This window comes from Neodiprion pinetum, chromosome 3, assembly GCF_021155775.2.
Source record: "Neodiprion pinetum isolate iyNeoPine1 chromosome 3, iyNeoPine1.2, whole genome shotgun sequence".
Classification (NCBI taxonomy): domain Eukaryota; kingdom Metazoa; phylum Arthropoda; class Insecta; order Hymenoptera; family Diprionidae; genus Neodiprion; species Neodiprion pinetum.
This window is the reverse complement of record NC_060234.1, coordinates 17890006-17902981: the sequence shown is the minus strand read 5'-3', so window position 1 is coordinate 17902981 and position 12976 is coordinate 17890006. Positions and strand designations below refer to the sequence as shown.

The window sequence follows — 12976 nt, the reverse complement described above, 5'->3', positions numbered from 1 at the left end:
GAAATACATCCCGCAAAAAATCTATGTCATTGTACATACATAAAATTACTGCATACAACGGTTCAAGATTCGTGGCAAATATTTTACAGGGCCGATCCTTGTTAAAATTCTGATGAAGAATTTGCTTGCCAATTTTTTCTGTTTTTAATTCTCAACAAATAAGGATTTCATACTTTATTTGCTTCGTTTCATTTGTCAATTACGCCTAGTTCTGAATGATGCTACCAAAATTTTTTTTTACATTAGACGAACTACCTGAAAGTTACTCATTAGGTGGAAATCGTTATAAAACTACATACCGTGACTTCTCGTAGATGGTATACGCTACGGATACGCTAGCGAGTTTTGGGTTGGTTTCTGCATCGTATACGACCTACGAAAAGTCAGGGTATGTGTTACTGTTGTACATCAAATCCGGCACAATCCTATAAGATTTCACAGAAATTTGGAACTCTCGAAGGAATCAACTTCTTCGGATTCCGAGTACTATCCCTCACACCCCACTGTCCCCACTATCCGCGCGGCCGTCACTTCTGCGTTTCCTCGTGTACCGTCCACATTCACTTTTCGCGGCGAACGAAGCAAACGCGAGTGTTTTGGTAATTTGCCGTGTCACAAGTTCTAATCACGTGCAAATTTTCACTCGGCCAGTGTGTATACAGATATTTGTTACAAACAACAATAATCTTGCGAGTGCAACAATGGATGAGTTACGTCGCACGGCTGAACCGAAAAAAGGTTAAATTTGACGCACCGACGAACGAATCGTTCGTTGCAATGGTAAGTGTTTTATACTGCAAATTTCTGTTATGCAATTATACATATCATTTACAAGAATCCTGCCAAATCTGCACTTGCTATGCAGGGTGATTCGTAATTCACAGCAAATACTTGACAGGGCGAATCCTTGTCAAAATTGGAGTCGAAAGTTCCTAAGAAATTTTTCGGGAAAACGCCTTTTTTCATTCAAAGAAATGGAAATTTAATTTTTTCGGATTTCTGTTTCGATCAACCTTTTAATTTCTTGGGTCATCGTCAGAATTGATATCGAAATTCCCCGGTTAATTTGTAAATAATTTGTACGAAAATTTTTTTTTCACAGCTGTCTCGGGGGGGTCACTGGGAGTGTAAATTCAAAGTGGCGACCAAATCATGCTTATGCGTATATTCGAAAAATGGTTTTTTTAGGTTAAAATGGTTTTTCTTGAATAACTCGGCCGGTTTTGATTTTACAGAAAAACCGTCGGAACAAAAGTTGTATCAATTTTGATTCTCTACAAGTTTAGTTCTTACAGTTTTTCTTCCAGGATCAAGATTTTTGGAATTAAACCTGAAAAAAGCGGCAAATTCTAAATATTTCCATTATCTCGTTTATTTTCAACTTAATGGCATAAATGAATAGCAACAAACTTGTTGATAATCAAATTCTGAACAACTTCGGTTCTCACCTTTTTTTCCAAAAATCAATATTTTCGGAATTTAACCCGAAAAGGAAGGATTCTCCGTCAACTCGGCCACTTTTTTTTCGACCCATAATTGGTTAAATCAAAGTACTACTAAAAGGTACTCTGCGTGAATTTTTTCAGATTTTGCAATTTATTATTTGAGAAATTGCCGTTTTTTTCTTCAAATGAATATACACTACCGTTCATAAGTATGGAAACACTCGCCCCAGATTGTTCTCACTGTACCCATGATGCTCATTGTATTTCTACGAAAATGTACACCGTTGAGGAGTGGGGAGGGACTTCCGGCATTTTCATAGTATAGAAAAAAAATGTAGAAAACAAATCGTCTTGTTTACGTTTACTTCGAAAGAGTGGCGTTCGAAAGATCGTCGTTTTTTTGACATTTGTTTCGATCGTCGTTCTGTTATACATTTTTCAAAATATTGAGTAACCAAATTGTATACGTGTTTCAAATTTTCTTTTCTCTGTTCTCTTCATATATAATCATTTTGATTTTTCGTTAGGAGTGTGCAGAACATAAGAATTGCTGAATGCTTCGTTGCGAATACCACAATTTTATCGGAGCCTAGATTCGAATGCTCGGAGAGTTCAATTATTATAATCGTACGGTAATTTTCTTTTCCGATAATAGGAGAAATTTACACGTGTTGACATATACCCTAAGTACGATGCAAATATGCGAGAAATTTCAAATCTTAAGGAAAATAAATATTACGACTGTTATTATTTCATCATATAAACCATAAAAAGTCAGTTGGAACGAAATTTAGGTTCTTGAATCAGAAATATCATTCTGACAAAAAATGACCGCGTATTTTCCAAAACAATGAAAGCTTTTTCGAAGTGATATGTGAGCATAAAAAGTCAAAACCTATTTCTACGATTTTTTTTTCCGAAAGCGCCGAGTCATTCAATTTTGTTGCAAAATGGGCGCGCAGTAAACTTGAAGAATCAATATCTCATCTCCGGTTCTATTTGACGTAGAAAAATGATTCACAGCACATTCGCGAGCAGGGAGGCTAAGCTTTCGTAGAAAACTTTGGTTTATCCGGAAACATTGAACATTGTAATTGTTATTAACGAACGAATTGTTTAATGGTACCATTTTTTGGCGAGGCTTCTACCATTTTATACATTCTGTAAAAAATCTTTCCGATTACAAATAATCCGTCGGGTTTGACGAGGAATTTCCCATTCATATTCATTCCGAACGACCATACGTTAGATATCTGCTATCGGTAGTAAAATATTGAACACGGTGAAATTTAGAGTGATTCGTAAAAAATGAATATCTTAATTTTAAAAGAATTATCTCAACTTTTCGGATTATTCAAGATGATCAAAATTTTTAATCACACTATTCCATTTCATCAGATTCGACCACTCCCTTTCAACATTTTTGTGTATAGTGAGATGGCGCGGACACATGGTTATAAGAGAACAGAAGAGGACCCATGTATTTGTATGTGTCTTTATATGATAAGGAGGGGAGAGCATGAATTCTCTGCCAAAGTATATTTTTATCGACAAGTACTAATCATGTTATGGATTCTGCATTGAAAAAGCGAAACAACCAAATGAACACGCTTATATTTTACAGGATAATCCGTCGTAACCGTTGGACGGACGCAATGTCACATGCCGCGAGGAGATCTTCGTGGAGTGGTGAACTATGTTCGAATTACATTACTTCGCAAAGGATGTTAGAAACTCCCATCAACCGGGAGAAGGAACTGTTTCGTACAACCCGCAGCTTCATAGTTACCTCGAATCTCAGATACTATTTCCTTGCATTTAATATCTCAGAGGGTATAAAAATACTCCTCAACGTCGATGTCAACAATTGTTTCATATATCCATAGTAACATGAATAAAGTGTTACAATATTATATATAATCATTTTTTGAAACCCTTTTCACTAGTAAAATAGCTTCGAACATAAAATTATTTCATTATTGTCAGTAGAGTTGTGTGTAACAAGCGATGTACAATTCCAGAATGATTCCAATACAGTAATACCCCGAAGTTACGCTATGGGTCGTTCCGGCATTGACGGCGTATGTCGAAAAAAACGTAAGTCGGGGTGCACGTTTTATACAACTGTATAGTGTACATATATATATATATATATATATATATATATATATATGTATAAATACTCACCAGAGATAATCATGTATGTACCTCATAGAAAACCTCTGAAGAAGAATGAGAAATACTCTTTATTTTGGAAATAGAAAATGTTCGAGCACAGTCGTCTGCCGACACAAAGATTTTTTTTTCTCGCGCACAGTCACTATCCGTAGACTGAACGAATAATCGAATACAATGTAATGCACGGACGGAAAATAAACATGACCATTCAAGTTTGCCGACAAGGAGAAGCGGAGTTGGGCGGGGGGGGGGGGGGCGACCGATGGCGTAACTTCATAAAACGAGACCACAACGATTCGTACCCGTTTTCTTTCAATAGTATTTTTCGAACATATTTCCAAATATTTACAAATGGTGAATGGTGATATTTATGAAATCATTTTGAAAATACTTCGTGCTGTGTAAAATTAATATTGCGCGATATGTTTTAATGTATATGGGACATTCTTTTACAACCAAACACCTTTGAGACCGACACATTTTTGATTCAGCTGAAATTTTTTTTGACGAGATCTATACCGAAAAAATAGGGATACGTATTCGAGGATTTTTTATTTCACATATTTCGTAAAATAGAGGGGATCGAAAATTTTATAATTTGGTGTTTTTTGGCTTGGAAGACTCACTTTCAAAAATTCATAACGCCGATTCTATTTGAGCTGGAAAGTTCGTTTTTTTCATCTCAAAGCTAATGAAATGAATTTTATTACAACAATTCTTTCATTAACGATTATTCCGAAATTTATACTGTTATAAACAATTAATATGTTTTAATCGATCTTTAACAATTGCCCCAACCTCGTAGCGAGTTCTTAGCACAACCATCGTATTCTACGTCAAATTTTTCATCCATAACGTATTTTGAATTGATGGAGAATACGATGGTCGTGCTGAGAACTCGCTACGAGGTGAAGGCAATAGCTAAAAATCGATTTAAACATATTAATTATTTATAACAATATAAATTTCGGAATACTCGTAAATGAAACAATTGTTGCATTAAAACTTATTTTATTCGCTTTGGGTTGAAAAAACGAACTTTTCAGCTCAAAGAGAGCCGGCGTTATGAATTTTTGAAAATGAGTTCTCCGTGCCAGAAAACACCAAATTATCAAATTTTCGATCTCCTCTATGTTACGAAATATGTAAAATAAAAAAATCCTCGAATACGTATCCCTATTTTTTCGATATAGAACCCGTGAAACAATTTTAAGCTACATCAAAATTGTGTCGGTCGATTTTTATCTAAATCTCTCCGATTCGTCAAAGAATGTCCCATATTCAAGGGTGTTTCACGGAACAATAAATTGAATTTGCTATATTCACCGTAAAACTATCAAAATAATCAGTTCGGTCGTGATGCAATCGCTACACACATGACGTCATCATTTGCATGCAAAATTCGGGTCAATCCTGGTGGTATGGTTACCGACTCAGATTCAGGCCTTTTACCGACCGCGTTTTGTCTAATATTGTGTTGCGCTACTCCCCGGTGGAGAGTACCACTTTCGAATGGTTTGGAACCGAGAAAACTTACGCAGAGGGCGCTTCGATCGATTACAACTTTTAGATCCAGGTCAGCGGCACCTTAATTTAGGTGGGACGATAACTCTCTGTCCCCACATTAAACATTCTTTTTCGACGTGAATTTCGTCTTTACGCAGTGCATATGGTTGCAACTCATTAGGCCAACTTTTAAGACTACAGTCAGGCCATCCTTCCATTACCATCCGCTTCACGATGGATAGGGTCTCGTTTTTAGCAGTTTCGCGTGCTACTGCTTTGAAATTTAAACATGTTATGTTTGTTGAATATACATAGTGTAAATACGTAAATCGGCCTTCAGTTTCTAAAACATCATTATTTTCTACATAATTTATCGGTAATCTCGATAAAGTATCAGCCACAATATTATCTCTTGTACTAATGTACTCTATTTCATAATCAAATGCCGATAGAAAGTAACTCCAATTTTGCAATCTACTCGTAGCCATTTTTGGTATACCCTTTTCAGGAGAAAAGATCCTAGATAACGGTTTATTATCCGTTTTTAAAAGAAATTTACGTCCGAATAAATAATCATAAAACTTAGTTACTCCAAATATTATCGCAGCTGCTTCTTTATCAATTTGCGAGTAATTTTCTTGCGCGGCTGTCAACCTCGTTGATGCAAACGCTACTGGTCTATCGCCGTCTTTATAAGACTGGCTGATATACGCACCCAGCCCTTTTGGGGACGCATGACATGTTAATTTTAATGGTAAAGATGGATTGTAGTTTACAAGAACGCTTTTTAATTCTATTTTTGCTGTTTTAAACGCTTCTTTGCAATTTTGATCCCACTCAAAAATTCTCGAATTACTGCAATTATATAATGGTGCTAGAATTTTAGCACGATCTTTAAATAACCTGCCATAATGATTGATTTTACCTAATAATAACTGTAATTCTTTGTGATTTTCCGGTTCTTTCATATCAACTATTGCTCTATACTTTTCTTCATTTACTGTAATAGTGTCATCCCGTAACTTATATCCTAAATAATTAACTTCATCTTTGAAAAATTCGCATTTGTTTACTCGTCCTTTCAAACCGCATTCTTCTAAACTCGTTGATACTATATCTAAATTTCGCAAATGTTCCTCATCATCACTTCCCGTTACCACTACGTCGTCTGCTACCACCGCGACTCCGTTTATATTTTTCAAAACTTCCTCCATTTGCTTTTGAAAATACCCAGGTCCCGATGATATACCGTACATCATATACAAGCATTTAAACAAGCCCTTATGAGTATTGATAGTTAATAAGTTTTGCGAATTTTCCTCAACGGGAACTTGTAAAAAAGCTTCTTTTAGGTCAATTTTCGAATACCGCTTCTTATTTTTATTATTAATATTTTTTGTTATTAATCGAGCCATAGCGTGATCGAAGTTTGGTGGTGCATAGCGAATTGTTTTTAATAAAGGGTTAATAGTTACATTGAAAGCTCCACAAAGTCGAACATCTCCATTCGGTTTTAGTATCGGCACGATCGGGGTAGCCCATTCGCTCATTTCTACTGGTTCCAATATTTTCTCTTCTACCAATCTATCTAATTCTTTCTCTATTTTATCCTTTAAAGCGAAAGGTACAGATCGCGCTAACTCATATATCGGTTTAGCATCCTCCTTTAATTCTAACCTGATCTTGGCCCTATTGAACGATCCTTTAGAATTTTTAAAAAATTTAGCATGTTTTTCTAAGATTTTATTTAGCCTGTCATTACCATCAATTTTATTTTTAACTATATGCAGATCTAGGTCTTTAACTAATGGCCATAATCCTAGTGCTTTGAGCCACGCTCTGCCTATTATCGGCGGCCCGGACGATTCAGTTACATATAAATCAGCTTTAATCATCTTATTGTTCAGACTCACAGTTACACCTTTGAACATTCCTGCAGGCTTATTGACGGTATTATCATGGTTCCTAAATTCTATATCTGGCTCATACATTGTTTCTTTCGGAAAACATTTCTTTATAATTTCTTTTGGAATTATAGCTGGTTCCGCGCCCGAATCTATTTCCATTTTAATTTTAGATTTATTTATTTCGACCGTTACATATTGAGGCTCGACTCTAGTTTTTCCGGGTACATACAGACTGTACAGACTTCTTTTATTATCAATATACATGTGGCTCAACTCTCGCGACATTTCACCATCGGAGCTACTACTACTACCGCATTCACTTACGTAACCTACACGCGGCTATTGTTCTGCATCTTTTTTTTCGGCTCTATGCGTACAAACTCTAGTAGTGTGACCTTTATCACCGCACGTATGGCATACTACATTTTCCCTATACATACAATCATTCACGAAGTGTCTTGAATCCCCGCAACGGTAACAAGCAGAGCCTCCCGGTATTTGTTGTGCTCGCGCCGTTCCTCGAGCCCGGCCGAATGTTCTTCCCCTTCTAGTCCATGTACGTTGTCCCTGTCTACGATCTCCCTCATGTTGCTTTCGCCAAAACTTTCCACGACTTAGCATGTGTACCTCTTGAATTTCCGCATTTGTTTCTTGCAATTTTTCTGCGCCTTTACTAGCTGCCTCTGATGCCATAGCTTTTTTTAATGCTGTTTCCAGATCGGGTTTCTCTAGTTTTAATAATTCCGCCGTTATTGCTTTACTTTTTAAGCCACAAATCATTTGATCGAGTACTTGCTCGTCTTCGTTCGTAAATTTACATTTGTCTGTCATAACCTTCAGCGCTGTGACGTATTCTTTTATACCCTCGCCGTCTGATTGCTTCCTGAGTCTGAATTCATATCTATATACAAGGTATGATGCTGGCGGTTTCAAATAATCTTTGACCTTTGTTATAATTTCTTCATAGGTTTTGTCCTTAGGCTTAACGGGCTTACATATTTTTGCGATCTCTTCGTACGTCTCTGCATTCACTTTAATCAACAAAATTGCTCTTTTTTCTTCAGCATTTGTTATTTTGTTTGCAATGAAATACTGCTCTAGTCGATCACAAAACATTTCCCAATCATTTTTGGTAATATCAAAATCCAAATTTGCACTACGTTCCATTATGCTTTTGTTTAATTGTTCATTTATACTATCTGGATCAACTATTTCGGACGTTTTTTTATCCACTATATCTGCTATCCGTATTAATTTTTGGTGGCCACACTCAGTCTTTTCTTTCACAAATTCGCGAAATTTTCTTCGTAACTCATTAATATTATTTTGTTGAATTCTGGATCCATGCAGTCCCTTTTATTTCAATCAGCATTCCAACACTTTAATTTGGTTTTATTTCGTCATATGCCGACGAGGTTTCTGGAACAATGCTTTTATCCTCGTCGCCAGTTATTGTGTATGCGAGGAAGAGGTAAATAAAGACGACTACACTCTGTGACGGTTCAGGACCGACTGCCTTTATTGCCTGCCTTCTCACATTCTATACTATCGTTATGGATACACACATTCGTACACATTCGTACATCACATATCTTACAGTCAATTATGGTGTTAATATGATAGTGATATATAATAACGTATAATAATATTATAGTTCTCTGTAGTACGAAGATCTCGTAACATGGTTTTTAAGCCTTGGCTAGTGAATTTCATAGTTAATTCCATCTAGGGATATTCCAAATAGTTAGACAGTTGTTTTAGTTTCTTATGGTTACAAGATTCTCGTACTTCGAGTTTGGTTAGTTGATAAAAGTAACATGCAGTAATAATAGTCGATGAAACATACGGACGTTCCGGTCGGATGTTACAGCTGTGTGAATGATTCCGGTGTCTAGCATCCGGAAATTTCCACCGAGTACCGTAACGACGTCACACATCGACACAGAGCGACACAGTGTCGAACATGGTGCTTTCCAACAACGACACAGTCGGACACAGCTGCGGAGCACGGTTGGACACTGTGTCGGATTCATTGCTGCCAATTTTTTAGTTAGAGATTTTATTTTCGACGCATGGTATTGTTCACATTTATTTATTAAATGCAATGATAATCTACACGCATTTCACAAATTTTTAAAGTTATACTTCTTTAGGCGCGTTATGAAAAACTGATGAGAGTGAAATTTCAAGATGCGCGCGCATCGCTGTAACGCAAAATTGACAGGATGAAGTTGCCCACTCAACCGAATTCATCAAGTCTCGAAAAAAAGCTAATGTTGGTACGCTTGTCGCCTCTGATCACTGTTTTCATATTTATTTATAATATTTATCCACATGGTTCTAGTTTTTACAGTCACAACACGTGTTTTATTTTCATACAAGTGCGAATTGTATATGTGGCGATAAAATATATTCAGCAGTGATTTAAATTGAATATTTGGATTAATATTATTTACTATTTGTGAATATTAGTGAAAAAATTGTGCTAAAATACTTTTTCAAGTGCTCCAATATAATTGAGGTTAGTTATCCGTATGTATTATTTATTGATATAAATTAAAATATCATTATTTAATATAATTAATACTAAATATTATTAAATTGTCAATGTTGAGTATTTATTATTGGTTTTTTAATATTTACAAAATAAAGTAATAAATTTAATAGAACATTTAATAAAAAGTTCGTGACAAAAATTTAATAGATTATTTAAATATAACGTAAGACATCCGTTATTTGTTTTGTTGTTTTTCAATGATGCCAAAGAAGTACAACTTCTCACGCGCGTACATAAGTACACGCACCCACTTTTTTTTTTCTCTTTCCTGGAGCGCTCAATGATCCTAGATTTTTCGTATAATGCATGAGCGGACTCTAGTGACTGAATTAAGAACCTCGAAGCGTTCCAACAAGCACCAAGGCACAGTGCTCGACCGTGTAACACAGTGTCGCACTGTGGCAGTGTTCGTAAATTGACTGACAGTACTGAAAATTCCCTAGGACAGAGTCAGAGCTGTTCACGAACTTGGAAGCGCAAAAGAAATGAAAGATTGCTGACAGTGCTGTCAGTCAATTTTCGAACACGGCCTTGGCACGCAAGCGCACGGAGAGAGACGGCTGCCCTATATTCCTCTCTTCGTTGCAGACCGGCCTCGGAGATTGCAGCGCTCCGATCCTTGGTGCACAAATTGAGAAACACAGGCTTCAAGACGGTTACGCCGCGTTGTACAGGAAAGGGGTTGGAGTGCCCAGACCCGTGTATATGACCGTGTTCGTGACAAATACTTTCCACGAGTGATTTCTTCCGTTGATTCACTCTGTGAAAAATAACTTCTACTTGGTGTACCGTTTGAATATCCATTTGATCCAACACTTTACGAGAAATACATTTTCCAGTTAATTGTTGCCACGTATATTGTACATGATCACATATTTCACTGATTGACGCATATGATTACACTATTAGCTTTTCCAATCCTGTCGAATACAAATCGCCTCTTTATCCAAGTCAGGTATGAGTTTTTCAACTTGTATTTCACACTTCTAATCACAACGAATAGAATGACGTGTCATTTCAATTACTAATCCTTTCACTGTAGGCTTGCCATAGTTTTTCTTTATACTGAATGATGGCTGATAATTTGTCCTGCGCGGCTGTAACGCCTCTACCGACAACGGCTAAATCTGCCCCAGCATTGATCACCGTTTGAGGAGTCTTGTATTGCTGTCCCAAATCATCACGGTACTTTTCCAATCTAATTCCTGGCGTGAGTTGTATCAAACCTGGATCATCGGACACATTGTACTGACACACTAAACCAGCTACTAGGTTTGACGTTTCAGACAAAAGAACAGAATGTTTCACATATTCTCCAATGGTCAAGGCTCCTTCACTAGACATTTCTGCAACTAAAAATATCCCCCGACTTTCCTTAATCCCCTTCAGTCCATCTTGTAAACCAGAAACAATACTCGAACCAGGAACGGTATGGGCAGTAACAAAATCTGCCCATTCTGCTATTTTATAAACCCCATTTCTGTACTGCAAGGATACCGTGTGACCAATATCAGCAAACTTTCTGTCCTCCATTATCAAGAAGTTGTGCTCTTTGGACAGCTGTTTCAATTTATCGATAAACTCAGATGTAAAATCTTCAAGTAGATCAATATGAGTTTTTAAAACAGCTATGTGCGGTCCTGCTAGTTCGGCCAAATCTAAAACTTCATCAGCTTTTGTCAAATCCACTGCTAGACAGAGAGTACTTTTCTTTGCCGACGTTATATTGAACAGTTTTGCTGCCGCTGGGTTCTTGGCAAGTTTTGCTCGTGATGCGAAGTCGATTCTTAATCGACTCACCGAGTTTCCTAAGAGAAAATCAAATTATATTCGAGTCTTAGTTACTGTGCTTAAAAAAAAAAAAAAAGCCAAATGTTTGGAGTTTGATAACGCGTCTGAAGGATACTAAGATTATTTCCCTATTTGATCAAAAAACCCCCAGAATATGAATGATTTCTAGTTCGTTAGCTTCTAATTTCCTTGGTCAGGTTGAATTCTTCGATTACACCGACTCACCTTCGCTGTTTAATTGATCTTTACTTTGTTCCACATAATTTTTGACGTCTTCGACGATGGCTGACGTCACTTTGCCTGCATTCAATAGGTATTGCATTAAACTAGTCAGAGAATATAAGCTCCTCATTCGGATGCCCTCTGCACTTAGATTGTGATAACCACCCTGCTGTCGATCCAGAATAACGACAGCTTCCTCAACCTTCAACCCTACATCGGTTAGGTCTTTTACAGCCTCTAAAACGCTACTCCCAGTCGTCACAATGTCTTCAACTATGATGCAATTTTCGCCCTCTCCGAATTGGCCCTCAATTATTTTTTTTGTCCTAAAGGATTTAGTCTCTTCCCTCCTTATCAGCAGAGGTATGTTTGATTGTGCAGATATCAAAGCAGCAATTGGCAACGCTGTGTAAGGCATACCACAAACTTGTGATGCACTTTTGCCATTTTCTGCCAGGGTCCACAGTAAGGTGGACACAGACTTCTGCAAATTTTGGATACTAGTCAACAAGTGATGTTTAGTTTCGTCAATTAAAGAAGTGTGGCGTAAGAAGATTAAGAAACGTTAGTTTCAACAGAACATTCGATGTCGCACTGGGTGTAGATATTCGGTGGTCGAAACTCATAGTTTGCACATTTTTTTGAAATGCAGCCACGTTTGAGGGATAACCCATCTGGAAGTTGGACATACATTACTGCTATGAGACTTCATAGCGGTAACTGCTTCACGTGATTCTAGCAGACTTCAGGACTTAAAGAGTCGTATGAAACTGCGCTGTGCAGCAATCCGTAGTCATTGATTCGTTTTATATGACGTTTTCTTCGCGTATATTTTGACCTTTATTTATTTATTTTCAAACAAAATTGATAATTGGAACAGAAGTAACGAAATATAAGTTACCTACCATCAACCGCGGATGTGAAATAATTACTCTTAAATCAAAGCAGACGGGTGTCGGCCGGCCGGCTTTTGTTACGAAGCTGCCAAACTTCACGGCGTTGATCTCGAATAGTTCCACAGCTAATTCCGCCAAGCGATTTTCCATTATAGTCGAGTCAAAAAATACTCAAATCAACGCAAGGGAATCAACTAGACGTCTTGTATCCAACGCAATTGACATTAAACAGAGTAGCATGCACGGAAAGCCGCGAATGTTTGCTTGACACGTGCTACTTGACGAATGACAACAGTGTATGTATTTTTGTGTGTACACTTGGGGACAATGAATCTGAGACCACGGAGTAGTAGGAAGGAACAACACTCGAGCAGCACTTGGCTCAAAAGCTGGCCCAGTTTTTGGGACAACGTGAGGATTGTCAAGGTGCGATTTAAGCGCCTCTTGCGGTGTAGGCCCGTATAGCGCACTCAC

General features: G+C 37.3%; 2 protein-coding genes and 1 long non-coding RNA gene across 3 annotated transcripts; 1 reads left to right on the top strand and 2 right to left on the bottom strand.

Moving 5' to 3' along the window:
- Positions 1 to 330: 330 nt before the first annotated feature.
- On the top strand, positions 331 to 3381 carry LOC138190565 (uncharacterized). The gene is made up of 3 exons (XR_011176612.1): positions 331 to 780; positions 2879 to 2931; positions 3070 to 3381. It is a non-coding gene; the product is annotated as an uncharacterized lncRNA (long non-coding RNA).
- Positions 3382 to 7375: 3994 nt separating this feature from the next.
- LOC138190621 (uncharacterized) lies at positions 7376 to 8203 on the bottom strand. Its single transcript, XM_069134372.1, has one exon. It carries the CDS (start codon positions 8201 to 8203, stop codon positions 7376 to 7378), a length of 828 nt encoding a protein of 275 aa, XP_068990473.1.
- Positions 8204 to 9794: 1591 nt separating this feature from the next.
- LOC124214774 (uridine 5'-monophosphate synthase-like) lies at positions 9795 to 12900 on the bottom strand. The gene is made up of 3 exons (XM_046617404.2): positions 12512 to 12900; positions 11610 to 12090; positions 9795 to 11401 (listed from the first exon to the last, which is right to left on the bottom strand). Exons 1-3 carry the CDS (start codon positions 12650 to 12652, stop codon positions 10611 to 10613), a joined length of 1413 nt encoding a protein of 470 aa, XP_046473360.1. The 5' UTR covers positions 12653 to 12900; the 3' UTR covers positions 9795 to 10610.
- Between the last annotated feature and the right edge of the window lie 76 nt (positions 12901 to 12976).

Bases quoted from the DNA above. Each gene is read 5' to 3' on its own strand.
- LOC138190621 (XM_069134372.1), bottom strand. From the start codon at position 8,203: ATGGAACGTAGTGCAAATTTGGATTTTGATATTACCAAAAATGATTGG.
- LOC124214774 (XM_046617404.2), bottom strand. From the start codon at position 12,652: ATGGAAAATCGCTTGGCGGAATTAGCTGTGGAACTATTCGAGATCAAC. The intron at 12,091-12,511 runs GTAGGTAACTTA...CAAAATTTGCAG, and splicing joins TTTCACATCCGCGGTTGATG to AAGTCTGTGTCCACCTTACT. The intron at 11,402-11,609 runs GTGAGTCGGTGT...ATTTTCTCTTAG, and splicing joins AGATCAATTAAACAGCGAAG to GAAACTCGGTGAGTCGATTA.